General features: G+C 50.1%; 1 protein-coding gene across 2 annotated transcripts; it reads left to right on the plus strand.

Annotated features, from left to right (window-relative positions):
- The first annotated feature begins 122 nt into the window (after positions 1-122).
- On the plus strand, positions 123-27,907 carry EMC1 (ER membrane protein complex subunit 1). Of its 2 annotated transcripts, none has more exons than XM_047083965.1 (23): positions 123-241; positions 3,079-3,203; positions 3,795-3,860; positions 4,107-4,200; positions 5,053-5,181; positions 7,021-7,147; positions 7,705-7,854; positions 8,171-8,338; positions 8,833-8,904; positions 9,251-9,310; positions 9,959-10,081; positions 10,851-10,947; positions 11,283-11,405; positions 13,039-13,238; positions 13,402-13,551; positions 14,197-14,358; positions 14,689-14,808; positions 19,641-19,778; positions 23,179-23,352; positions 23,922-24,132; positions 25,028-25,112; positions 26,219-26,348; positions 26,504-27,907. In XM_047083965.1, exons 1-23 carry the CDS (start codon positions 141-143, stop codon positions 26,681-26,683), a joined length of 2,985 nt encoding a protein of 994 aa, XP_046939921.1. In that variant the 5' UTR covers positions 123-140; the 3' UTR covers positions 26,684-27,907. The 2 variants fall into 2 exon arrangements, with proteins under 2 accessions (XP_046939921.1, XP_046939922.1); XM_047083966.1 differs by having other exon boundaries at positions 11,286-11,405.

A 27,907-nucleotide genomic window follows, 5' to 3' on the forward strand; every position in this document is an offset into this window, starting at 1 on the left:
GCGACTTTAAGCGCACCCGGAGGCCTCCAAATCCCGAGGGCCCCAGCGAGGGCTGCGCGTGCGCTCCCAACTCTATGGTCCACGGAGGCGGAGCCTTCGGCCCGGTGCATGCCGGGCCGGCGGCGGCCTGGGCTCCTATCATGGCGGAGGCGGTAGGGGCGACTCTTTGGCCCTGGCTCTGGGCCGCCCTGCTTGTCCTTTCGGACGCGGTCTACGAAGACCAAGTGGGCAAGTTTGATTGGTGCGTGCGTGTGGGGCCTGTTCGGGAAATATGTGGCTATTTTCTCAGTACCTATGTGCTTGCTAAAGGGAGGGCCGTTACAGGCAGCAGGATCGGCTGCATAACTTGCGGGGCTCAGTGCAAAATGAAAATGTGGGACCCCGCGTTGAAAAATGAAGAGTTTTGAGATGGCCAGAGCAGAGCATTAAACCAAGCGTTAGGGGCACTTCTAAGCCAGTCCCTGGGTGACAGGTCGCTAGCCCGTGAAGCCGGCCCTGACATTCAGGCATGCTTGGGTTTGTGGTCAGAGGTCACTGCTCCATCCTCCCCCGTCAGGCCCTGTTTTTGTGACTCAGGTTTCTGATCTACCGGGTGTCGGGGGTCGTCAGCCCCTCAGTGAGCTCTCGTTCTTCCGTGAATTGGCGTCTCTTGGGTATGTGAACAGAGGCTTGGGTCAAGACAGGTCCTAAACCGAGTGCCCTTTCTGCTCCCTTCCAGGCAACTTCAACCCTGGGATCAGAATAAGACCCGGCAAGCCTCACATCAGCCGGGAGGTGCCATTAACTCATTCATTCACTCACTTACTCACTCCCGCCCCCTTCCTTAAGGTCCTGGAATTGGTTTGCTTTTATTTGAAACTAAATTTTGCCATTTAAGGGTTGTGCGATTTTGGGAAAGTGACTCAACAGCGCTGTGCCAAAGTTTATCTGTAAAATGGGTTTACTAGTAGTCCATTGTTACCTGCAGTAGTTGTAAGGATGAGGGAGATCATTCCTTTAAATTAGTACAATGCCTGGCTCATTGAATGCAATTAGTAAATGTTACCCGTTATTATTACTGTTCAGGGAACAGTTTATTCTTCAGAGCCCAGCTTGGATACCTCCTCTTCTGTGCAGTCTTTTCTGTATCAGACACATTGATTCATGTATTTGTTGAGTGCTTGCAATGGGCCAATGGGTGTTCTAGGTGCTGTGGATACAGAGTTAGGAAGTAGCTCAGTCTGGTGGGGCAGATGTATCTGTATGTGACATAACACAGTGTGACAAAGGCAACTCGAGTCACACTAAAAAGTTTTTTTTTTAATGCTTTTTTATTTATTTTTGAGAGCAGGAGAGAGGCAGAGTATGAGTAGGGGAGGGGTGGAGAGAGAGGGAAACACAGAATCCAAAGCAGGCTCCAGGCTCTGAGCTGTCTGCACAGAGCCCGATGCGCGGCTGAAACTTGTGAACTGTGAGATAATGAGCTGAAGTCAGAGGCTTAGCCGACTGAGCCTTCCAGGTGCCCCTCGAGTCACATTTTTAATGATATGTGCAAATCCTTACAATGTAATATGTGAATATTACATGCATATGGTGTATTTACATATATGTGCTTGCGATATTCAAACTTACCAAATACTAGGTATATGCAATTTACAAATAGAAGAATAAACAGAAGGAAATACCCTAAAACACCAAAAAGTTTATAGTGGTGGTATTTTAAGCATTTTAAGATTAAAACATACTTTTACATAGTTTTAATATTTTCTACAATGAGCAGGCATTACTTTTGCAGTTCAAATAAAAGATAGCAATATATTTTTTTAAGTTTATTTATTTGTTTCGAGAGAGTGTGAGAGAGAGCAAGAGCTAGAGTGTGAGTGAGCAATCGGGGAAGGAGCAGAGAGATAGGGGGAGAGAGAGAGAGAATCGCAAGCTTATCCATGCTGTCAGTTCAGAGCCCGCTGTGGACTCAAACCCATGAACCGTGAGATCATGATCTGTGCCGAAACCAAGAATCAGACGCTTAACTGACTGAGCCACCTGGCACCCCAAAAGATAGCAATATTTTAAAAGAGAGCTTGGGTATTAGAGTCAGAAGTTCTTAGTTTTGTGTTCTAGATCTGACAGTAACTAGTTGACCTCAATAGACATTAGTTTACTTATGTGTAAAATGAGAGTAGTCATTTATTACTTGTAAAATCAAACTAGTAACGTTTATCCTATGTACTTCATAGAGCATTTAAAAGATATAGCAAGAATTAAGTATGTGAAAATACCAGTAGAAACTGTCAAATGGCACATAGGTCTGTCTATTTGCTCAGTTTCTTTAAAAAAGAAGACGAAACAACAATGACAACAAAAAACAACCAGACCAAACCACACCACCAGAGAAATTTAGTGTAAATGCCATGTGTGTTTAGTTTGCCAGAGATGAGAGTATTTCTTGCCTAACAGCCATGTGTGGGCACCTCCTGTGTACTTGGTAGTGAGCCATGCAGAGTTAATTATATTCCCTTTATGCTAGAGAACGGTGTTCAAAGTTATGAAGTCTGAGTAATGAGTCAAATGGATCCCAAGCATGGAGTGGGCTCGAAAAGGCTGTAGAGAACAGAAGCCTGACCCCATCTATGGAGTTTGGTTGGAGAATCTGCATGATTTTTTTTTTTTCTCCAGAGCTCAGTGAAAATAGAAGGGCAAGTTGGATTGTGTGCTTGTGAACAACAGGCTTTGTGTCTGTTTCCTCATGTGTAATAGGAGCGTCTAGTCCCTCTGTTAACGAAGACCGAGAGGACTAATGTTTATTCCAGGGGGTTTTGGTCAGATGTGTCACTTGAGACAAACATGTGAACTTAAAAGGAAGACTGGCACTTCTTATCTACCAGGGTGTATTCTTTCTCCTTGTTCTGTTTGCTTCTGACTACACTGCATAGAAATCTTGCTTTTGGTCAGATCTCGTTAACAGACATTTCTCCTGTGTCCTAAGATAAGGACCTAAGATGGTGACAACCTCACGTATTGGCACAGTTGTCTTTTCCCAAAATATTTTGTGCAGTGATGATTTTGACCCCTCTCACTGCCCTGTACTCTCTTCCTCAGGAGACAGCAGTATGTTGGGAAGCTCAAGTTTGCCTCCTTGGAATTTTCCCCTGGATCCAAGAAGTTGGTTGTGGCCACAGAAAAGAATGTGATTGCAGCATTAAATTCTCGGACGGGGGAGATCTGTGAGTGACCTGTGTAGGCCATTAGCTTGGGATGGGATGGCTGACCATAGTGAATCCAGAATGGCCTATGGCTTAGGTAGTCTTCCTGGCTGCAACTCAAGTTAGGGACAGGTTGGCCAAAAGATGCATCTCTTACTGTGAGTAAGAGAACTCCTGCGAGTTCTTAAGATACTGCTTCAAAAAACCCGTTCTTTTATTCTGCAGTAAAGGTTTGGATGCCACTCCCAATTCCTTATGCTGCTTTCATGGATGTTTTTAGGCACTAAGATTGTGGACATGTAATTTACGATCACTACTTTTCTTGTGGATCACGGAGATTTTGTTTTGTCAATCGTATGTTTAGGGTGGCAGGGGTTATGGGAAGTGAAGAGACTTCAGACTGGGATAAGAGTCGCTCCTCTCAACCCTTCCTCCCCTCCTTACCTAGTGAGTGGGAGGAGACCATTGCCAGTTAGCTGTAATCCTTCTCTCCTTTGAAAAAAAATTGGGTACTGCTACGCAAACAAAGAGCTCTTCAGTTCTCTCCTACCTGTCTCCTTGGATGCCTCTCTTTTATAGTTTATGGTAATGTCTGACTCTCATGTTTCTCAGTGTGGCGCCATGTCGACAAGGGCACAGCAGAAGGGGCTGTGGACGCCATGCTGCTCTGTGGACAGGGTAAGCAGAGTCCTGCTTTGTCTCTCTCGTGGTGTTGGCCCCATCTCCCCATTCCTTGGTTCCTTCCTTTGTGCAGGGTTGGCTAAGAAAGGAGAAGGGGTGTTTTCAAAAGGAAAGGACAGGTATTGCAAGTAACTTCCATTTGCGTCCATACATCAGAGGTGCGGCCATTGCACACAGACTGTCGGAGGAGGCTACAGAGGGCCAGTTGGGGAGATGACTTCACCGTGGTCTTTTCTCTTCCAGATGCAATCACTGTGTCCAATGGAGGCCGGATCATGCGTTCCTGGGAGACTAACATTGGGGGCCTGAATTGGGAGATTACCTTGGACAGTGGCAGGTAGAGGGCAAAGAAGCTGTGTTTCACCTAGGCTTGGCGTGAGGCTTTGCTGGAACACAGGTCTGCATGGACAGCAATTCCGGGTCTTTTGGCTTTTTTCCTCACGGACCACCGAAGAGCCAAAGAACATCAAACACCCAGTGTCTTGATGAGTTGAGGTCATGGAACATGTGGTTACTCTGCCAGTGTTTATTGAACCCCCGTAGGCTCAGATTTCTGTGCTAGGTGCAGAGTGTATCCTTGCCCTCAAATGGTGGTCCTCATCTTACCGTGACTTGAGAACTCTGTAATGTCCTAGGTATAGGAATGTCATGTAAACCTCCCAGGGTTTTAATTTTACGTTGCGAGAGCAGCTTGGGCTACTGTTACACCTTTGCCGGGGTTGTTTCCGTTACAGGGTCATTTGCAGTAGCCTATACCTCTTCTGATAGTAATGTATTTGGCAAACACTTGGCAAGCCCTCCAGACAGTGGGAACACACGTGTGAATGTGAGATCAAGAAACACACTGTCAGCTGGGGGAGGCAAGCACGTAGCCTTCAGTGGCAGTACTGTGTGAAGGTTGCCACGGTAGAGGGATCACCTGCTTGCTGTGCAGTCCTGGGGGCGGGGTGGGGGGAGCAACCCTTAGGAGGTTCCTGGGGTCTCAGGGGAGCAGAACAGCCGAGTGGTTGGAAATGCAGCCCCTCAAGTCAGCCAAGCACAGGCAGAGCCAGTATTAGGATTCTGATGTGTTTGGCTCCAAGGCCTGTTTTCTCACCTACCAAGCTGCAGTGGTAGTGTTCCAGATCGTCTCCTCTAGTCCGAGGCCCCGGAGGTGCCAGGCCGTGCTCACCCCTGTACCTGTGCTCAGTTTCCAGGCGCTTGGGCTGGTAGGCCTGCAGGCATCAGTGAGGTACATCGCGGTCCTGAAGAAGACCACTCTTGCCCTGCATCATCTCTCCAGTGGGCACCTAAAGTGGGTGGAACATCTCCCAGAAAGGTAAGGCCACCTTCCCACCCGGTGATGACTGCCTCGCCGTGCTCTCCACAAGCCCCTGTGTCTCCTTGAGGGTTGAAGCGTTTGTTCTGGCTCAGGCTCACCTTATATTGGTATCACATGGATGGTGTGGGGCTCACTAGATGTAGGCCTGCGCTCAAAGGCCTTGCTACCTCTGGCGTTTCCTTTGCAGTGAGGAGAAAATTCTCAAACTGGGCACTAGAGGCAGTCCGGCAAAGGGAGTGGCTCACTTGCTCCTGGTCATAACACTCTGGGCTTTTTGACTTCTGGTTCAAGTCAGACTAAGCCTTTCTCTCTCTCTCTCTTTCTTTTTTTTTTTTTTTTTTAATTTTTTTTTTAATGTTTATTTATTTTTGACAGAGAGAGCCAGCATGAGCGGGGGAGGGGCAGAGAGAGAGGGAAACACAGAATCCCAGGTGGGCTCCAGGCTCTGAGCTGTCAGCACAGAGCCCGACGCGGGGCTTGAACCCACAGACCGCGAGATCATGACCCAAGCCGAAGTCGGATGCTCAACCGAATGAGCCACCCAGGCAGGCGCCCCTCTTTCTTTCTTTTTTAATGTTTACTTATTTTTGAGAGAGAGCGTGATCAGGAGAGGGGCAGAGAGAGACTGAGAATCCCAAGCAGGCTCCATGTTATCAGTACAGAGCCCGACACGGGGCTTGAACCCATGAACTGTGAGATCGTGACCTGAACTGAAATCAAGAGTCAGTCTCCTAATCAACTGAGCCACCCAAGTACGTCTTCAGTTAGACTCAGCCTTTCATTCATGTTATGAATCAGAACAACTGAAGAAGAGGCCAGGGTAGGAGCTGGGTGAGGTTTGAGATGGTTTCCAGAAGTCCTAGATGTGGAAAGCTGGGAGGGATTAGGAGGCAGGGAGGAAAGGAAAAGATTGGCTTAGACCTGTGGCCATTTTCAGAGTGTAAAACTCAAGTTCCTTTGTGGCCAAGTGCATGGCATCCTGGAGCAAAGGAGGCCCAATGGGGCTTGCCGGCAGCTGCAGTGTGCCTGGCTGGCCTCCAGGGGGCAGCCTTACCCAGCAGATTGGCGCCCTATAGGAATGCTTGGGGATGCCATTCCTACTTTTTAAGAAGAGCTAGAAATCTGATTTTTACATGTAAAGTCTCAGTTCCTTTTTTTTTTTTTTTTTATGGTTTATTCCTGTTTGAGAGAGACAGAGTGCAAACGGGGGAGGGGCAGAGAGAGAGGGAGATACAGAGTCCGAAGCAGGCTCTAGGCTCTGAGCTGTCAGCATGGAACCCCATGTGGGGCTCGAACTTGGAATGGCAAGATTGTGACCTGAACCGAAGTCAGATGCTTAACTGACTGAGCCACCCAGGCGCCCCTGTAAAGTCTCAGTTCTAAATATTGACGACTATTTAAAAAACAAACAAACAAACAAACAAACAAACAAACAAACAAAACAAAACTGTGAGCCAAACAAAACCTACTTGGGGACTGCTAGTTTGTGACTTCTGGCTAAGGACTTGACTGATTTTATTTTATTTTATTTTATTTTGTTTTATTTTATTTTTTAAGAATGTTTATTTTTGAGAGAGAGAGATACAGAGTGTGAGTGGGGAAGGGGGCAGAAAGAGAGGGAGACACAGAATCCAAAGCAGGCTCCGGGCCCTGAGCTGTCAGCACGGAGCCCATTGCGGGGCTCGAACTCACAAACCAGGTCGGGCAAGTCCAAGTCGGGCACTTAACCGACTGAGCCACCCAGGTGCCCCAGGACCTGACTGATTTTAGAGAACCCCTGAGATGGGCCTGTCCCACAGCTGAAGCTGTTGCTCCTTGCCTTTTTTCTTCTCTTAGTGACAGCATCCATTACCAGATGATGTATTCCTACGGTTCTGGGGTGGTGTGGGCCCTCGGAGTCGTTCCCTTCAGCCACGTGAACATTGTCAAGTTTAACGTGGAAGATGGAGAGATTGTTCAGCAGGTATGGTCAAGGCATCGGCTTGAAGAGCCTTGTGGATTGTGGAGGGGAATAGATGGAGCCCTTCTTTGCATCCAGGACCAGAGAACTTGGCCGGGAAGATGCAGAAGCCATTCGTGGTCCCTGATTCTTGTCACTTGGGACTCTTTTCTTCTCATCCAGTGTTTGTTTAAAGCCCTCACATTTGTACACGGTGCTCTACTGGGGTGGCTGAAAATTACATAAGTTGCTTTCATTGCCTGTGAGTTTCTTAGGAGATGATACCGTGAGATAGCGAGGAAACCACATTTGATAAATATAGTGGAGAAACGCTTACCTGAAGTATCAGGTCTTAAAGACGACTGGGTATGTTTTTCCAGTGACCAGAAACAAAATCCTGATTTTCTCCAACTTTGGAGCTCTTGAGAGGTTGGGAGGGATGGGAAGAAGTCCTTTAGAGCCAGCCATGAAGAACCTTTGATCTTAGCCCCCCGTGAGATTGGTGGTGACATTGCTGATGAGCCGAGAGGGAAATGTAAAAATTCTCACGAACCTCTCTCACTAGGCTATCTTTCCTGTAGGTCAGGGTTTCAACGCCCTGGCTTCAGAGTCTCACCGGAGCCTGTGGTGTGGTGGATGAGGCTGTGCTGGTGTGTCCTGATCCGAGCTCACGGTCCCTCCAGACCTTGGCCCTGGAGACGGAGTGGGAGTTGAGACAGATCCCACTGCAGGTGAGAGGTAGTGCTGCGGCCCTCTGGCCCAAGGCCTTGGCTTTGCCGCTTAGGAAAGTCTTTCTCCTGGTGATGCTGCTTCCTTCCTGAGCCTTGGCAGTTGCTGGGAAAAGGTCAGGCTTCTGGCTGACCTGGTGTGAGGGGAAATGGGCCACTCTTCTCTTTGGGGAACCTGAATGGGAGCTTCCGGAGCCACATGCCATGGCCTAGTTACTTTCACTGGCAAAGTGGGGCAGGGGAAGCAGGCCTGGGATGGATCAGTGGATCAGTGACTTGCCTGCGTTTAGCCCTAATCCTCTTTCTTCTTGCCCTTCAGTCTCTTGACTTGGAATTTGCAAGTGGGTTCCAGCCCCGGGTCCTGCCCACGCAGCCCAACCCGGTGGATCCTTCTCGGGCCCAGTTCTTCCTGCAGTTGTCCCCGAGTCACTATGCTCTGCTGCACTATCGTCACGGGGTCCTGAGTCTGCTCAAGAACTTCCCACAGGTAACCGCAGGCAGCATAGGATTCAGGCGAATCTAGCCAAGTCACGAAGCTAGAAAACCCTGCCTCTGAATCTGTAGATGTTTCCTCCGGGTCCAGACATCTCTGTGTGTGCTTTGAGAGGGGTTAGCCTTAGAGCAGAAATGGAACACTCTTTTTCTGAGAGTCACAAAGAATGTTTAGAGTAAAACTAGGGCCTTCCTCTTAGTCTGCAGCAGGGTGGGGATGTTAATTCGAGCTTCCGTGTAGATACTAATAACAGCATGAGATTTATGACTGGCCTGTGCCTGTGTTGGAGGTACGGGGAAAGGCTTATGTGCAGCTATGGACGCACCTGGGGCCTTCGTCTGTTCTCATGTGCCCTGGCTGCTGTGCTCCAAAGTCAGGAGCACTTTTAGCCTCAAGGCCTAGGGGACCTCCCTGTAGAGGTGCTCCTCTGTAAGGCCACTGGCTGGTACGGGCCCCATTTAGGAAGTGGCACTTTGCTTTATTCCCAGGCTGCCCTAGTGAGCTTTGCCACCACTGGGGAGAAGACGGTGGCTGCGGTCGTGACCTGTCGGAGTGAAGTGGTGAGTACTGAGAGTAGCATCTCCTCGTATCTACCAGGAGCCCTGAGAGCCAAAAGTCGGGGCGGTTGGAATGCAGGGGGCAGGAAGCCGTTGAGAAATAAGTTCTCGCTGGTTCTACAGAACTTTCTGCATACCCCCTTGTCCCCGGGAATGAACCCTAATATTACAACCTCACTTTTCCCCTGGGGCTGCTAAGGGCTGCACGGGCTCTCTGGGCAGGAGTCAGGAGTGAGGTTTGTCTTCTCCAGGGGCTGAGACGACACAGAAGTGAGAGCTTCATTTTGGTGACTGGGGAATGACCCTTTGGCTAAATTTTCTCCTTCTGTCCTTCTCTTTTCCCCCGTAGAAACCTAGCAGTTCTGAAGATGGGTCACTGGGGAGTTTTTCGGAGAAGTCTAGTTCTCAGGTACAGTGTGGCATTGAGTACTAGCATTGGGCGTCTGGCATCGTGCCAGACCTAGAGACAGGGGTGGCCTTCCAGGGAAGCTGGGAGCAGCTGAGGCTTGGAGCGGGTCTCCTGGAGCCCTCAGCCTCACATGGGGTTTGCCACGTTCTGTAAATGAAATCGGGTTTCTCTGGATCCTCTTTAGTTGGGAATTTGGAAGGAGAGACGCTAGAATCTGTTCTTAAGCACTTTTTCCTCTGGCGCTCAATTTCCCTGTCTCTTCTGGGGTCCTGGCTGGTATTGCCAAGTGGTAGTCTGTGCATCTGCATCGGGGCAGTGTGTGGGACCCTGGGTGGCACGCTTGTTGCTGCGTCCCCTGTCCCCGAAGCTCCTCTGGAGAGCTCTGTGGTCCTACCTCTGGGAAGTCTGCTGTGCCGCACCGACTTCCTTCTGAAACAAGTACGGCAGTCGTAGTTCTGTTTGTTTACTCAGGTACCTTACTTCCGTCTCAGGATTAAGCTTTCTTTTTTCCTTTTGTTTTCCTTTGCGTGTATTTCCTCTTTTGGCCTGGTCCCCCTCTAGGGTGGTTCACCCCAATTCTTGGACGTCCTCTGTGGGGCTTTGCTTTGGGGGATCTCTCGAGTTACCCCGTGTTGTCCGTACCCGCAGGACTCACTGGCGTGCTTCAACCAGACCTACACCATTAATCTCTACTTAGTGGAAACGGGTCGGCGGCTGCTGGACACCACCATCACCTTCAGCCTGGAACAGAATGGCACTCGGCCAGAGCGGGTGAGTCGGGGCCTTGGTCTTGAGGCTCTGTCCTGCGAGCCTCTCACCGTGAGCCTCGCTTCCTCAGGGCCAGCTCGCAGCCTGGGGCCCTGGATTAGGGCTCTCCGGACACGGGTTCTAGTTCTTCCTGAGCAGCCGACCTGTCGCAAGTCCCTGTGAATCACAGCAGAGGCGGGTGTCATTTATGCCAAGCGGTGAGCGTGCCAGGCGCTGTGCTGAGCTTTTCATAAACGCACTAATCGACTGGACGCCGCCTGTCACCAGCCTTGTGAAGTGGCTATACTACCCTCATTTTACCAGTGAAACTGGGCCTGGTGAGATTCAGGATGCCACCCAGAGTCACGGAGCTGTTAAGGGGTCACCGGTGCCACAGCCTGCACTTCCGGCTGTCGCCCCGCATTGCCACTCTGCACGTTCAGGGTGTTCTTCAGCCTGTCTGGGGCCGTGGCTTCTTCGTCTCCAAAATGGAACATCTGATCTGAGCCTTCTGCTCGCTCTGCGGGGGATCGGAGCACGAGGAATGACGTGGCGCCCGGGAAGCACGCAGGTTCCTCCTTGGGGAGGTCCGAGCTGCAGCCCAGCACCCCTGCGCCGGCTCCGACGAGTTCACGTTATCTTGCGGGGGGTCTGAGCAGTAGCCGTGTTGTTTACACAGCGAATAACACCATGAGCCGGGCCCCTAGCCACTCCCTGTGCCTCGGCCTTTGGGGTCTGGTGCTCAGAGGCGTGTGGATGCTCGCCGACTGCGTGCTTCTCACTCTGCCCACAGCTCTACATCCAGGTGTTCTTGAAGAAGGATGACTCCGTGGGCTACCGGGCCCTGGTGCAGACGGAGGACCACCTGGTGCTGTTTCTGCAGCAGCTGGGTGAGCAGACCTCCTTCGGCCCTCTTCTTTTTTCTTCAGGCCTGCCCAGATTTCTAGTCAGGCTCTATTTTGGGGTCTGTGGACCGGCTGCTGGCAAAGATTCCAGCGGAGTGTAGCCTGAATGTTTTTTAGAGCCATATGTCACCTGCTTTTGAGTAATCCCTTAGCATTCTGGGGGGGGTATGGAACTCCCCTTACTTGAGCTGCTGAATCCCCCCTTCCCCCGCTGCTTCTCTGTCTCCCACAGGAGCTGCTGGAATCCCTGAGCCACGGAGAAGAGTGCGTTCAGGCGATGGGGGAGGCGGGCTTGGCTTTTGTAACCGGGGTTTCTGTAGCAGGGAAGGTGATGCTGTGGGGCCGGGAGGAGTCGCTGGCAGAGGTGGTGTGCCTGGAGACGGTGGATCTGCCCCTGACTGGCGCGCAGGCTGAGCTGGAAGGCGAATTTGGCAAGAAGGCGGGTAGGCACGGAGGCCGGGACAGCAGGGCTGCTGGAGGGGCCGCCCCGGGAACGGGTTTGGTAGTTAGACCACAAGAGACGCTGGCTCGTGGCCTCCCCGGCTTCCTGGGCACAGTCGTTTTGCCAGTCTGTGTGGACCTAGCTCTGTGACCAGTTTCCGGGGCATTTGTGGCCATGGGATTTAGGTAACCGTTCTTCTTTCTGAAGGAGTCTCTTGTGCATCCCTCTGTGGCGAGATCCTGAGGGAAAGGAAGCTTGACTCAGTAGAATGATAGCTACCGTTGCCTCGGTACCTCGGTTCTCTAGGCACTGTGTCAGGCATCCCTAAACCCCAGCCACATCTTTCTGGAGAGGTGTGACTGGGCGGGTGCGGTTGTCGTGGTGACTGGCGGTGCCCTCTGACGCCGGCCAGTCCCAAGCCGCAGGCTGGACTTGGTTCACTCCCCTCTGGTCAGTCCTGCCTCCCGCCTCTCCCTCCCTCCCCTTCACCTCGCTCCGCAGCTGGTGTTTCCTCGGCCTCCTCTGGGCCAGGCACCCCGGTAGGCATTGTGGATTTTCTTGAGCTGAGGATTAATTTGACTTTACTATTCATTTCTGCTGCCCGGATCCAGCAATTCAAGGTAAAATCTGCTTCCTGCTGCCCTGTTGCTCGTTGCCTGCTCGCGTGGCTAGCTTTTGGTTAGTTCTTTGTTTGTCCTGGCTGGCATCGATGAGGTGCCTACCGTGTGTGCATGGATCGCTGGGGCTGTGACTTGTCCCGTTGGCTCTCCTCTTCCTTGAGCTGAGGTTGCTGCAAAGTAGGATATGCAAAGGCACTACTTTTCAGTGAACGCTCGCCGTGGACCCCGCATGGTGTGAAGTCCTGTGTGTATATCCTGTGGTCTGATCTTCCCAATAGCCCAGCAGACGACAGGTGGTTTTACAGATGAGGAACCAGAGGTCAGAGGTTATGTACAGGGGTCACCCAGCTAGTAAGTAGTAGAGCTGGGATTTTAATTCAGGCGACACCAGAGACCGTGCTCTTTATTCACACTGGCTGGCTCCGATGGCCACGTTGACCCTCCGGAGGAGACTCGAGGGTGGCATCCTCAGTCACGGGGTGGGGTGGAGTGAGTGATAGCTCTGGGGGTCAGTCATCACTTGGTCTGTTGGGAATAGGTTAAATAGCTGACGGGGTGGGAACGAAGCAGTGGGTAATGGGAGTACCTGTCCACAGTGCACCTGCCTCTACGTCCTGCACCCCGATACTCACCCCTCTTGTGGCTTTGTCGCGGCACCCAGAAGCTTCCCTCTGGCCATTCTGGATGCGGGCCGTGGCGGAGACATGCCAGCATGGCTACAGCCTGCGTGGCTGACCCCTGACCTCCTAGTTAGTCTCCTCTCCCAAGATTCCAGGAGGTGGAGTACTGTGAGCCAGGAAAGCAGGTTTTGGAAGTTCCTGCCTGGCTGTACCTGAGCGTGAGATGGGCAGCTTCAGACAAAGGACTGCCCGTTGGACTTGCAGCCTGGCGTGTGGATGACTTGAATGCCCCACAGGAGCGGGAGAGACCCCTCGCTAGGAGAAGCCCCTTGCTGGCAACACCTAGTCCGATGAGGAGGGAGCCTCAGTTGCGTTACCTTTTCCTTGACACCAGACGGCTTGCTGGGAATGTTCCTGAAACGCCTCTCGTCGCAGCTCATCCTGCTGCAGGCATGGACCTCCCACCTCTGGAAGATGTTCTACGACGCTCGGAAGCCCCGAAGCCAGATTAAGAATGAGGTCAACATTGACACCCTAGCCAGAGACGAATTTAACCTCCAGAAGATGATGGTGATGGTGACGGCCTCAGGCAAGGTGAGGGCATTTGAAGCCCCGGGTACCCAAACCTTTTGAGGCTCCGCCAGTGGGAAGCAAAAAGCCTCTGGTAGGGGATAGCGCCAGTTCTAGTCTCCAAGGATAGGATCGGTTCTTCGGCTTGTCTCTCTAGTAGCGAGCCAGTTATTTGTTTATCTTGCAGCTTTTTGGCATTGAGAGCAGCTCTGGCACCATCCTGTGGAAACAGTATCTCCCCAACGTCAAGCCAGACTCCTCCTTTAAACTGATGGTCCAGAGAACTACTGCCCATTTCCCCCACCCCCCGCAGTGCACCCTTCTGGTAAAGGACAAGGTGAGGCTGTCCTCCTCGGATTTGAGCCAAAGTAGGTGTGGCTTTTTGGTGTTTTGCAAGCCGAATTTCTCCGGGGCCTTTGGCATGCTGGGATAGCTAGGGACGGGTGTTCAGGGGTTAGGCAGCTGTTTGCCTGAGTGGTGGGAGCATCCTGGACCGGTGGGGGGGCGGTTGGCTCTGGAGGAGCTGTGACGTCACCAGACCTGGAACGAGCCAGCTCTCCTCGTTCCCAGAGACACAGGCCACCGGTTCCTCTTTAGACGAGGGAGAGCTGGACACAAGCTGTTTATCTCTGCCTCTCAGAATTAGCTGGATTTTTGTGGATTCACTCTATGTCCTCGGAAAGGCGGTTTGGTAGACACTGCCGAATCGGTCGGTGCCGACCGTTTTGTTTGTTCCTCAGCATGTCCGGTGCTTGGTTAGCTTTGGAGCCACAGGCAGTTTACCTGTTTGCCTTCTGACACGCTAGCCTCAAGGACCGTTCCCACTGAGGCAGGACGTGATTTTGCACAAAGAGGGAATCCACCCAGAGGGCACTGGAGAGGCTGTCACAGCTGAGCCGAGGTCCCAGCTCTCCAGATGTACCCTTAGCGCTTGCCTTCTTTTCCGGTTGGCGGAGTCTGACTGTTTGCTTGACCATTTCAGGAGACGGGAATGAGCTCGCTGTATGTCTTCAATCCCATTTTCGGGAAGTGGAGTCAGGTGGCCCCTCCGGTGCTGAAGCGCCCCATCTTGCAGTCTTTGCTTCTCCCCATCATGGATCAAGACTACGCCAAGGTGCTGCTGTTGATCGATGATGAGTACAAGGTGCGAGACTTCCGAGTGGCCGGAGGGCATCCAGGAGGGTCAGATGTGGGGGGAGGTATGTGGTCGGAGCTGGTCAAAGCAGCCAGCACGTGTGTGGGCTTGAGGGGCGTCTCTGAGCCACCCGATGGCTCTTCCTGCACCTGAGAAAACTCGGGCTCTTAGCAAAAGTAGACTTACGCCCCACGTCGGGTCAGTGGACTTCAACTCTTTTAAGATTTGCTATTTTATTCTTAAGGCTCTTTTTGATGGTGAACAGTAATGAGTCTTGAGAAACTGTATGGAGAGTCCTTTTCCTTTAATTCCTTCTTTGGGCTATCTGGGGTTTTCAAGGTCACGGCGTTCCCAGCCACTCGGAATGTCTTGCGACAGCTCCATGAGCTCGCCCCTTCCATCTTCTTCTATTTGGTGGATGCAGAACAGGGACGGCTATGTGGATATCGACTTCGAAAGGTAGGGAAGGCGCCTCGTGGCAGGACCTTTTGGGGAGGAGTAAGGGTGTCCCTCGGATGTTCCACTAAGAAGTGGATTATAGCATGCATTCTGTTGTAGACGTATCAGCATAATCCCGATGTCTGATTCGTGGTCATTTTCATACTGAGCGACTGCTATGTGGCAGACGAGGGTCTAGGTGCTGTGGAAAGAGGAGTGCCCGATACGTGAAGTCTGCCCTTGTGGAGGTTTTTTTTTTAATTTTTAAGTTTATTTTGAGAGAGAGACAGAGAAAGTGGGGGAGGGGCAGAGAGAATCCCAGGCAGGCTCTGGGACGTGAACTCCTGTACCACAAGATCATGACCTGGGCCAAAGTCGGACGCTTAACCGACTGAGCCACCCAAGTGCTCCTCCCCTGGGGAGTTTTTATTCCATGTTCTTTTTCTATAGCAGAGAGAAGGGATGTTGTCCATCCTTGAGCGGGTGGGAGGTGGGAACCCGGGTTGAGTAATGAGTCGTACTTTCTGTATGAGGATGATGTTATTGACCCGCTCCTGATGGAACGTGTGCTTTGAGTTTTATTTTTAGATATGAGATTGATTTGTTCTAATGCTGACATACTTGAGCCCAGCACTAGCAAACAGTGTAGACACTGGCTCTGGGGTCCAGCTCTGAGGTTCACAAGGGGCTGACTTTGGCCTCGTTAGTAGGGCTGTGGACAGAAGGGATTTGTGGACTCACCAGAGGCCCTCCATCCTGTCCTGCAGGGTCTTTTGAGAGGCAATACAGTGTAGAGCTTAAGGGCTTGGATCCGGCTGTCTGAGTGAAGCCAAGCTCTATCACTTGTTAACTTTGTAACTTCGGGCTTATGACTTCTCCAATGCTCTGTTTTCTCATCTGTGAAATAAGATGATTGTAGGACCTACCCCCATAAGGTTGTAAATCACATGAAGGTGTAAATCACATGAAGTAATGTCCGGCACATGATAAATGCCATCTAAGTTTTAGCTGCTGTTGTCCTAAAAATGTTAAAGAAAAAAAAAAAGTGTCCTTTCCTGACGTTTTGTAGTAGCCGACCTTTACAGAAACAGCACGGGAAACGGTCTCCCCGGAAAACATCTTTTTTTTTTTTTTTTTTTAATTTTTTTTTTAACATTTATTTATTTTTGAGACAGAGAGAGACAGAGCATGAATGGGGGAGGGTCAGAGAGAGAGGGAGACACAGAATCCGAAACAGGCTCCAGGCTCTGAGCGGTCAGCACAGAGCCTGACGCGGGGCTTGAACTCACGGACGGGACCGTGAGATCATGACCTGAGCCGAAGTCGGACGCTCAACCGACTGAGCCACCCAGGCGCCCCTGGAAAACATCTTCTTTAGTCTTGTGGGTGAAAAAAAAATTGTCCCTTCAAGTTGGTAAAAAGGGGACCTTGAAAGAGATGGTTCTTTGTGGTAGAGGGGAGCAAACTCATGGGTGTCATGATCAGTGGAGTCCTGAGGACATATGGGAGGAAACAGCAGCCAAAGGAGGACAAAGGACACTAAGCTTACGTGGGAAATAAGCCAACTGCAGTCTTGGGTCGTTGACCTCCAGGTGAGCGTACTGGGGACCTTACTCCCTGGGGAGGTTTTCGTGCATTCAAATGGCTTCACAGGAGCCGGTGGCGATGTAGCCTGATTTGCTCTTAATACAAATTTTATTTCAAAAAAAAAAAAAAACTTAAGTTACGCATGTTGTAAATATTGATCCAGAAGCACACAGAACATGAGCAGACCTCTGCAGATGGAGTGTGTGTCAGTAGTTGGCCGTGCATCCTCCCTTGTCCTTTCTGTGCATTTGTAAATACTGGAGTCACGGTGGTATGGAGCATAGAGTGTGTGGGGTTCATATTCAGGTTTTCTTACTTAAGTGGAATTTGTGAAATTTGTTCCTTTTATTTAGTATGTTTTCTACCTCATTATTTTGTTAAATCCATTGTTTGTCAATGTACGGTATTGAGAAAATGCAGAACCATGAGGTTACGGCTCACTCGTTCACAAGAGGAATGCGGTTGTGTACATGGCCCTCAGATCAGGAAGCAGCGTATGGCACCGGGACCCTGGGGGGCTCTTGTGTCCCTTTCTTTTTTTTTTAAATGTTTATTTATTTTTGAGAGAGAGAGAGAGAGACAGAGCATGAGCTGGGGAGGGGCAGAGAGAGAGAGGGAGACACAGAATCAGAAGCATGCTCCAGGCTCTGAGCTATCAGCACAGAGTCCGACATGGGGCTCGAACTCACGAACTGCGAGATCATGACCTGAACCGAAGTCGGACGCTTAACCGACTGAGCCACCCAGGTGCCCTTCTTGTGTCCCTTTCTAGTCTCTCTCCCTGCCCCCACCCCCCCCCCCCCCAAGGCTCCACATATATGCAGTATGGATGTATACTAATGTATTTAGCTGCCTGGGTGGTTCAGTCAGTTAAGCATCTGACTCTTGATTTTGGGTCAGGTCATGATCTCACGGTTTGTGGGTTCAAGCCCCATGTCTGGGTCTGTGCTGACAGCACGGAGCCTGCTTGGAATTCTCTCTCCCTCTCTCTCTCTCTCCCCCTCTCCCATTCATTCTCTCTTTCTCAAGTAAATAGTTAAAAAAAATGTATCTAACTGTAAAGCTATACGTATTGGTTTTCTTTGACTATAAAGAACATTTCCTTGTATGGAACCAGAAAAGACCCCGAATAGCCAAAGCAATCTTGAAAAAGAAAACCAAAGCAGGAGGCATCACAATCCCAGACTTCAAGCTATACTACAAAGCTGTAATCATCAAGACAGTATGGTACTGGCACAAGAACAGACACTCAGATCAATGGAACAGAATAGAGAACCCAGAAATGGACCCACAAATGTATAGCCAACTAGTCTTTGACAAAGCAGGAAAAAAGAGCCAATGGAATAAAAACAGTCTCTTCAGCAAGTGGTGCTGGGAAAACTGGACAGCAACATACAGAAGAATGAACTTGGACCACTTTCTTACACCATACACAAAAATAAACTCAAAATGGATGAAAGACCTCAATGTAAGACAGGAAGCCATCAAAATCCTCGAGGAGAAAGCAGGCAAAAACCTCTTTGATCTTGGCCGCAGCAACTTCTTACTCAACACGTCTCCAGAGGCAAGGGAAACAAAAGCAAAAATGAACTACTGGGACCTCATCAAAATAAAAAGTTTCTGCACAGCGAAGGAAACAATCAGCAAAGCTAAAAGGCAAACGACGGAATGGGAGAAGATATTTGCAAATGACATATCAGATAAAGGGTTAGTATCCAAAATCTATAAAGAACTTAGCAAACTTAACACCCAAAAATAATCCAGTGAAGAAATGGGCAAAAGACATGAATAGACACTTCTCCAAAGAAGACATCCAGATGGCCAATCGACACATGAAAAAATGCTCAACATCACTCATCATCAGGGAAATACAAATCAAAACCACCATGAGATATGTTCTTAACACCTGTCAGAATGGCTAACATTAACAACTCAGGCAACAATAGATGTTGGCAAGGACATGGAGAAAGAGGATCTCTTTTGCATTGTTGGTGGGAATGCAAGCTGGCACAGCCACTCTGGAAAACAGTATGGAGGTTCCTCAAAAAACTAAAAATAGAACTACCCTACGACCCAGCAATTGCACTACTAGGCATTTATCCATGGGATACAGGTGTGCTATTTTGAAGGGACACATGCACCCCCATGTTTATAGCAGCACTATCAACAATAGCCAAAGTATGGAAAGAGCCCAAATGTCCACTGATGGATGAATGGATAAAGAAGATGTGGTATCTGTATACAATGGAGTATTACTCGGCAATCCAAAATAATGAAATCTTGCCATTTGCAACTACGTGGATGGAACTGGAGGGCATTATGCTAAGTGAAATTAGAGACAAAAATCATATGACTTCACTTACATGAGGACTTTAAGAGACAAAACAGATGAACATAAGGGAAGGGAAACAAAAAGAATATAAAAACAGGGAGGGGGACAAAACAGAAGAGACTCAAATATGGAGAACAAACTGAGGGTTACTGGAGGGGTTGTGGGAGGGGGGATGGGCTAAAGGGGTGAGGGTCACTAAGGAATCTACTCCTGAAATCATTGTTGGACTATACACTAACTAATTTGGATGTAAATTAAAAAAAAAAAAACAAAACAAACTGTGTACACACACACACACACACACACCAAAAACCAAAAAAAAAAAAAAACCAAAAAACATTTCCTGTTATGTTTCAGGGTCCCTGACAGCTTAGTAATTTACTGCTGGCCTCAGATACAGGAATCTTTTTTTTTTTTTTAATGTTACTTAATTTTGAGAGAGAGCGTGCACACATGAGCAAGCAGGGGAGGGGCAGAGAGAGAGGAAGACATGGAATCCGAAGTGGGCTCCAGGCTCTGATCTGTCAGCACAGAGCCCAAAGTGGGGCTCCAACTATGAAGAGTACGATGATGGCCTGAGCCAAAGTCAGACGCTTAACCAACTGAGCCACTTAGGCACCCCTAGGAATCTTCACCTTCAGTAATAAAGTGGTAAACTTTCTTTGGATATTTCTTACTCAGACAAACAGTGGGATACCATGGAATATTCCTCTCCTTTCTTACTAGCTTTAGTATCTTTCTGAACCAAACCGAGAGTTCCAAAACTCCTGCACAAACTAGATCCTTATTACTGTTTTCTTAGGAGCTCTGATCTCCATTTCTTCCAGCACAGAGGCCCCAAATAAAGGAGTATGGGACGTATCTGGCTACAGCTCTTGTGGGTCTAAGTGTGCTCTCCAGTTTATAAGTGCTGGTTCTCTTGCCCTGGCCCTAGGATCTTACCACTGAGCTAAGCTGGGAGCTGACTATTCCCCCAGAAGTACAGCGCATCGTCAAGGTGAAGGGGAAGCGCAGCAGCGAGCACGTTCATTCCCAGGGCCGTGTGATGGGGGACCGCAGTGTGCTCTATAAGGTATGGTTCAGCAGTCTGGTGTCAAGTAGAGGGGCATGGCTTGGATTCTGGCTCTAGGATTTGGCAGATACTTGACCTTGAGTGAGTCATTTCATTCCTTTGAGCCTTAATTTATTGTCTGTAAAACGAGTATAACATACCCTGTTCCTAGGGTTGTGTGATCACACGAATGCTCACGTGTAGCATAGTGCCTGGCGCGTGGCCACTACCCACTAGAGGTTAGCTGTTGTTACTAGTGGTAGCGCTGATAGAACTTTCTGGGGTTGAGCCTTAGCTGATCCATTAGAAATCCCACGTCTGTGGTCTGACACTAGTTCGTGGGGAAGGGAGGGAGACGGAGAGGTGGCCAGTGGGCTGCAGCACCTCCGGGAGAGAATGCAGTCCTTGTAGTAGTGGTCATTGGTTACACCCTCTGCAGAGCAGGGGCTGAGCTGGAGGAGGAGATGGGATAGAACAGGGTAGCGCGACCCAGGAGCCTTGACGAGCAGGCTGCTTTCCCCAGGCGTGAGGCCGTGCCGCAGAGTGCAGGCCTGCTGGGCTGTCCACGTACAGACTTAGCTCTGCCGCAGGCTAACTTCTGTCCTGGGTAATTTGGGTAGGCTCCCCTAAGGTCTGTTTTCAAGAATATACCGGAGATAAGAGCACCTACGTCACAGGATTGTCTTGAAGATTGACGATAACACAGACCGTGGTTAGTGTACTGCTGTGTAATTAATGCTATTGGAGCCATTGATCTGAAATCTTTATTGATGGGTGCCTTCCACGTGGCTGCAGTCGGTTTGACTTATTTAGAACGACCAAAATAACACAAATTCTAAAGTATGCTTGACTTGTACTAGAGAAAAATACATTCACTATGTGATTGACCTTTATGAGGTGAAATTTACTAGAGTGCTTATGTTTTTCTGTGTTGAAAAAAGTAGAGTGGATTGAAAAAAATAGAATAGATTCATATTCATCACACACATTGTTTAGTTTAGTCTTTTTTCAATTAGCCTTTTGTTTTGGCCTAATTTTAGATTTACAGGGAAGCTGCAAAGACCATGCATCGAATTTGCCTATTCACCCCTTACCTGGTTTCTCCTGGGAGACTGTGGTACATCTGTCTGAACTCAGAAACCAGCATTGGTGCAAGACTGTTAACTAAACTCCAGACTTTCTTCAGGCTTCACCAGGTTTTTCGCTGAGGTCCCTCTCTGCCGCAGGCCCCAGCCCCGGACCCCATGCTCCACATAGTGGTCCTGTTTCTCTAGTCTCCTCCGCTCTGTTCCGTTTTTCAGTCTCTGTTTGTTTCTCACGATCTTGGTAGATTTGAAGAGTACTGGGGAGGTGTTTTGTAGGCAGTTTTTGTTTGATGTTTTTCTTTTTTTTTTTTTTTTTTTTTTAAATTTTTTTTTTTTTTTTTCAACGTTTATTTATTTTTGGGACAGAGAGAGACAGAGCATGAACGGGGGAGGGGCAGAGAGAGAGGGAGACACAGAATCGGAAACAGGCTCCAGGCTCTGAGCCATCAACCCAGAGCCCGACGCGGGGCTCGAACTCACGGACCGCGAGATCGTGACCTGGCTGAAGTCGGACGCCTAACCGACTGCGCCACCCAGGCGCCCCTGTTTGATGTTTTTCTCATGGTTAGACTGTGGTTGGGGTTTAGAAGGAATACCAGTGAGGGGAAGCTGTACTCTTTTCTTTTCTTTTCTTTCTTTCTTTCTTTCTTTTTCTTTCTCTCTCTCTCTCTTTCTTTCTTTCTTTCTTTCTTTCTTTCTTTCTTTCTTTCTTTCATTTTTTTTGAGTGCTATCAGGATGTCAGGTACTTTTTTTAGATTCTGGGATACGTTAGTGAACAGAATAGACAAAATTGAGGCTGTTGTATATTCTGGAGAGGCCAATAACGAAAATAAATAGATAAGTTTACAGCAAATTAGAGGTTGATTACAGAAAAATGTGAAACTGAGAAGAAGGAATGGGGAGCTGGGATTGGAAGGGGGTGCAATTTAAAATAGGAATGTTAGGAGGGCCTCACTGAGATGGTGACACCTAAGTGAAACTTGGACGGAAGGAGGAAGTGACAGTGTGTGATAGCAGGGGAAGAACCTTCTAGACAGGAAGGCCAGAGTGGGCCTGGAGTGTTCCAGAAATGGCAAGGATGGTGTGATTGGAATGGGGTAAGTGAGGAAAGTCCAGGCTGCTGAGGTCCGAGGGCGGCAGGTGGCGGGGCATACCACAGCTGCCACTCTGGCCTTTAGGTCATGTGAGATGGAATGCCAGTGGGGAGTTGGGAACACAAATGTGACGTAAACGACCAAGATGAAGGGCTCGCTCAGCCTGCTGTGTTGAGACCAGAGGGCCGAGGGAGAGAGCAGGCAGACCGCATAGGCTGTTGTAGTAAGCCCGGCGATGTGGTGGTGGCTTGACCAGGGTCGGTGGGGGGTGAGGAGGGACCAGATTCCAGGTGTGTCTTTAGGTAGAGCCAGTGGGATATGCTGATGGATGGGATGCTTGGGTCTGTGCTGGAGAGAGAGAAGGGGGAGTCCAGGATGGCTTGGAGGTCTCCGGTCTTAGACCCTGACGCAGGGGGAGGCCCACGGGGAGCAGGCTTTAGGCAGGGGCAGGACAGGAGTTCCCTTTGGGGCGTGTCAGGTGTGAGATGGGACAGTTAGGAAGAGATACTGAGATGGCAGCCTGTCAAAGCCTGGAATTCGGGGAGAGTCTGGCATAGATATGCAGCCTTGGCCATTGCCAGCTCCTGTGGGTGACGTGACCATGAGAGCGAGTATAGACGAGGTCCAGGAGCCCGGAGAGATGAGGACTCCGCAGAATAGACTGAGAAGGAGGGGTCCATGGGGTGGAGGAGAAGCAGGGGGGCACGTGTCACGGACACTAGGTGGAGAAGGTGTTTCCAGAAGGGTGACCGCCCTGTGTCACATTGTACCAGCAGGTCAGGGAAGACCAGAGCAGACTCGGCCATCGGCTTAGTGGTAGGGAGGGCAGTGGTGGAGAGAAACAGTGTCGCTGCAGTGATGACTTAGGTCCGTGAGTGGGCAGACCTGTATCTTGAGTTAACCATTTGCTGTGTCTGTGACGTGAGCAGGTTGCATAACTAACTACCTTGAGCCTTTCCTCGCCTACCAAATGTGGAGAGCCACAGCTCCACTGCAGGGTGGTTTACGGGATTCAGTGAGGCGATGTAGGCCAAGCACCCGGTGTGGCACGCGGCACCCAGGGACTCTGATCCAGTGCAGGGAAGACGAACTCCAATAGGAAGCTCTTCTGACCAGGAGGTCTGGTTTCTCCTCCAGGCTGGCAGGCTCCAGGTCTGCCGCAGTGCCCAGGGCTCACATCAGAGTGGAGCTCGTGATTTGCCATTGTGGTTCTGAAGGACCTCTTTTCTCCTTCTCCCCAGAGCCTGAACCCCAACCTGCTGGCCGTGGTGACGGAGAGCACAGACATACACCACGAGCGCACCTTCATCGGCATCTTCCTCGTTGATGGTGTCACCGGGCGCATCATCCACTCCTCCGTGCAGAGGAAAGCCAAGGGCCCCGTCCACATTGTGCACTCCGAGAACTGGGTGGTGGTAAGGAGGGGCAGATCTACAGGTGTCACTACCAGGGACGTGACACAGTCAAGAGCACATGGCTGGTCTCGAATCCTTTCATCGCCTCTTGTTGCAACCAGTGGCTGCTTTGTGTTTTTGTAGGATCCAAACCCTGGATGGCAGTTGAGACAGACTCAGAAATTAGACCACCTAGGGCTGATGCCAGCCCTGCCTTTTCCTGACTGTATAACCTTGAACTAGTTATTTGAGCCAGTGTGTTGCATCATTTGCGAAGTAGAGAGAGCAGAGTGTCCTGTGGCCTAGGTTGGGACGACGCCTGCCATGTAATAAGCACTCAAACGCTGACTCACTGTTCTGCTTTCTGAGTATCTTGAAAACCCCTTTGTGTTATGGTGCACTTTGGATAAAACTAGATAAAACTACCCTGAAAGTTAGTAAACTTGGCAGCAAGGAAGAAAAGTGGGGTGCTGGGTGGTTTCTTTCCTCCCTGGACGTGTAGCTCGTCGGAAAGCTGGCTTCCTGTGGAAGTTCCCCTTTCCCGCTGAGCCAGTAGCCGCGTCCCAAGCTGCCCTCTCTTCTCTCTGCAGTACCAGTACTGGAATACCAAGGCCCGGCGTAACGAGTTTACCGCGCTGGAGCTCTACGAGGGCACCGAGCAGTACAACGCCACCGCCTTCAGCTCCCTGGACCGTCCCCAGCTGCCCCAGGTCCTCCAGCAGTCCTACATCTTCCCCTCCTCCATCAGTGCCATGGAAGCCACCATCACCGAGCGGGGCATCACCAGCCGGCACCTGCTCAGTGAGTGACCAGGGGAGGGTGTCCGGGGTGGCGGGGTTTCCGTAGGGCGTCACACTGAAGGACACGGTTGGAGATACGACACTGGCACACCCTGTTTGACCACCGTAGGGGAGGTTAGTGAGGAGGGCTTTGTTTCAGCCGAGAAAGTTCCTTAGTCCGGCTTTGCCACCTGTAAGAGACGGCACGACTCATTTCTGATGAGCCACGTCACTTCTCTGTCAGGCATTTTCACCTCACCCAGCAAATTGAGCCCTGATGTCATGTCTGTGCTGATACTGCGGAAACCGGCAGGGGTTAGGGTCTCCTTCTGTGTCTGGGTGCGGGACTTAGTGACAGCTTAGCAGGCTGCTTGGTCTGCTGGATTTTACTAGAGACGTCAGGGACTCTCAGCTCCGACAGGCACTTGGATCACTAGTTTATTCTCAAATCTGTGGATTTCCCAGATTTGGTCCCTCCATCCTGTAACCAGCAGGCTCTCCTGTGGCCTGCAGCGACACGCACATACCTGGTGTTCTGGTGTTTGGCCAGCGGTGGGGACGCCCGCTTTGTTGGGGCGGGCGGCTGTCACTGGAGGGAAAGGAGAGGGCTGAAGAGATCAAGTGGCCTTCTGCGCTCTTCTCTCTCATCATACCCATTTCTTGATTCTAGAACTTGATTTCCTGAGGTCTCAGGATGATGTGTGAAGAAACCAGTATCTTCAAAAGTGGGAACCTTCATTCAGACCCATGTGTATTCTTGAATTACTGTTTTTGGCCACTTAAGGGCACTTCAATGACCCAATTTTTGGTTTGAAACTATCTTAAATTTCTGTGATAATGACATTTTTGTGACTAGCCCCGATTTGGGATTGGATCACTGTGTGAGCATTTACCTCTGTTGACTTGTTTCTGTGTAGTTGGGCTACCTTCCGGAGCAATTCTTTCCCTTCCTAAGGCCTTGCTGGATCCCCGCCGTCCTGAGATCCCAACAGAACAAAGCAGGTGAGACCTTGCAGGTGGTGCTGAAGGCTCTGACCTTGAGAAGGTGACCTATTGAACAAACCTGGTCCTTGGCCTGCTGTCTGCCGTTCTGCTGTGCTTGGGGCTGGGGTCATAGCAGTGAACAAATCCAACAAAACTCTCTGCCCTCTTGGAGCTTAACATTCTGGTGGAGGAGGTTAAATGAGATAAGCAAAAGAAATAATGTTATGTTAGGTACTTGTAAATGCTACGGAGAGAAAATAAAAAAGGGACTGGGGCTATGAAGGGTTGGGGAGGGGTACCTGGGGGTGAAATTTGAGAGGGTGGCCTGGGAAAGCCACTCTGGAAAGGTGACTGTGGAGTGAAGCCTTGGAGGAGGTCAGAAGCCAGCCTGTGGATGTAAGGGAAGACTTCCAGGCAGGGGATAGCCAGTGCCTGTGCCCTGAGATCATGGCTGGTGAGCCAGAGGCAGGGAAGAAGCCACAGTGGCCACAGCAGCTAGCAGGGATGGAGGGACACTAGGAAATGAGCTCGGGGAGGCAATGGGGGCTGGGTTATGTGGGGAAGTCAAAAGCTTGTCACTGTTAGTAGTAATTTTTTGTGTTGACAGCCATCATCTCTGCATATTTCTCCACCTCTGTCCCAAATCCTCTTCACTTAGGGGTGTGGGGAAGAGGGAGCAGGAAAAGGGGAACAGGGGGGAAGGGGTGTGTGGTTTGGAGAGAGGGGCGGCTGAAGCTGGGGAGACACGTGGGAGGATCCTAGGGTTTTCCAAGGAGCACGGACCGAGTCACTGTGGAGCAAAGAGCAGGAATTGGCCTAGTGTGGCTCCGTGGGTGAGTTTTAGAGTGGCCCTGACTTTCCTCCTCTAGGGTGAAGTTGCATCCTGTTGTTTTCTTAGATTTAGAACGAGGTAGGAATCCAGATGTTACTCTCCACACAGGTTTCTTTCTTGTAGCCCTTGCTGACATTCAGCTGCTAAATTTTTAACTACATGATGCAAGTAGATGTTGAAGGAAGATTTGAGGCTAGATATGTGGCCTGGAAACCTCCTGGGACTCAAAAAGGGCAGCCAAGAGATCCCCTTGCAGGAGTTTTGAATGCCAGTCCTGGCTGATGTTTTGCAGAGAGGAGAACCTAATCCCGTACTCTCCAGACGTGCAGATACATGCAGAGCGATTCATTAACTACAACCAGACAGTTTCTCGAATGCGAGGGATTTACACGGCTCCCTCAGGCCTGGAGTCCACTTGTTTGGTGAGTAGAGCCCACAGCCGCTGTGTGTGATCGCTGCTTTTTGGTTCACCCCAGGAGACAGCTGAGGATTCCATATCTTTTCTTACCAGAGTTTGAGGTCACGGTGGACCACTGGCCACCTTTCTTACGTATTTCTCGCTCCTTTTGCCTTCTAGGTTGTGGCCTACGGCTTGGACATTTACCAAACTCGAGTTTACCCATCCAAGCAGTTTGACGTCCTGAAGGACGACTATGACTATGTGCTAATCAGCAGTGTCCTCTTTGGCCTGGTGTTTGCCACCATGATCACTAAGAGACTGGCACAAGTGAAACTCCTGAATCGGGCCTGGCGGTAAAGACCCAAGACCCACTGCCAGAGAACAGAGAGCCGAGGGCTGAGAGGGTCAGACAGGAAGCTGCAGTGTGACAGGCCGGGGGAGGATGTGTGTTGGGTGCTTGTGTCAGCGGAGTCGTGGGGAAGAAGAGGGACTCTTGTGGAGACTCCTTCCGGGACACGTCTGCTGCGGTGTTGGTGGCGCACGGAGGCTGAACTCACACGTTGTCTCAGCCGAGAATCTCAAAGCATCTCGACGGACTTGCCCTCAACGTCTGAAGGCTATTGCCCTGTTTCCTTTTTTTGCCCACTCGTGAATGTTGTTGTTTCGAAGACCCCCAACAGATTTTTCTCTTTTGTGAGGCCTGCCTAACTTGATTGTGGTTTGCCTCTTGTGTTTCCCAGACCTGTCCAGAGATCTTTGTTTCCCGGCCTCATGCTTCAAAGTCCGGAGGGCACTCTTACTGAGAACTCCACCTCGCAGGTGCTTTTTGCTGTTTTACGTCGAGAAAGAAGATCCAGGCTTAGTTGAGGCTTAAAGACTGATCCAGCTTCTCACGGACTTTCTCCAAAGAGTTGAGGAATCTATATATGGTCTCAAAACTCACTTTAACTGAGCCCCTTGTTTGGAGGCTGTCATTCATCAGGGTGGGCCACCCTGTCCTTGATTCAGTTCATCAAAGTCGAGTGCGAAATAGTGTCCTGGTTTGTTGGGTCAGTGCTTTTCACCTAAGTTGTGTCCAAGCTGAGGCCTTTTTTAATACCACTGAATTGTCTCAACCTGCAAGAGATTCCAAGGAGGAGAGAATCTACCATTTTGTGGTACCTGCTAACCTCTCGTTTCACCCCCAGGCTGTAGTCCTCTTCTGACCTAGAGGAAGTTGTCCTGTTCAAGAACCTCATTATTTATTTTTACTTTTAGATATAAATTAATGAGTGCCTCACCGTGTTTCTCCTAAAGTGAGTAGATTTTAAATGTTACTGTTGTAACCTTTGCAGCTTTAAAAGAGGGGAGAGTGGGGGTAGGGGAAGGAAATGGGCATTTTGTGGATGAAGCATTGCTGATTGGCTGGGCTGTTGTCTCTGCTATGAATGGAAGAAGTCCTAAAAGTTTCCTTTGTTCACGGATCTGGGAACGATGGAGTTTTTCTTTACTGTGGAAATGACATGTGCAGAGGAGACCGTCTGTAGCCTTGGGGGAGAGCGGTATGCTTGGGTGTCTGAATAAAGTGAATGGTGAATGGCA

This window comes from Lynx rufus, unplaced genomic scaffold (genome assembly GCF_022079265.1).
Source record: "Lynx rufus isolate CCGP_SWC_20201006 ecotype Redwood Valley unplaced genomic scaffold, mLynRuf1.p SCAF_2, whole genome shotgun sequence".
Classification (NCBI taxonomy): domain Eukaryota; kingdom Metazoa; phylum Chordata; class Mammalia; order Carnivora; family Felidae; genus Lynx; species Lynx rufus.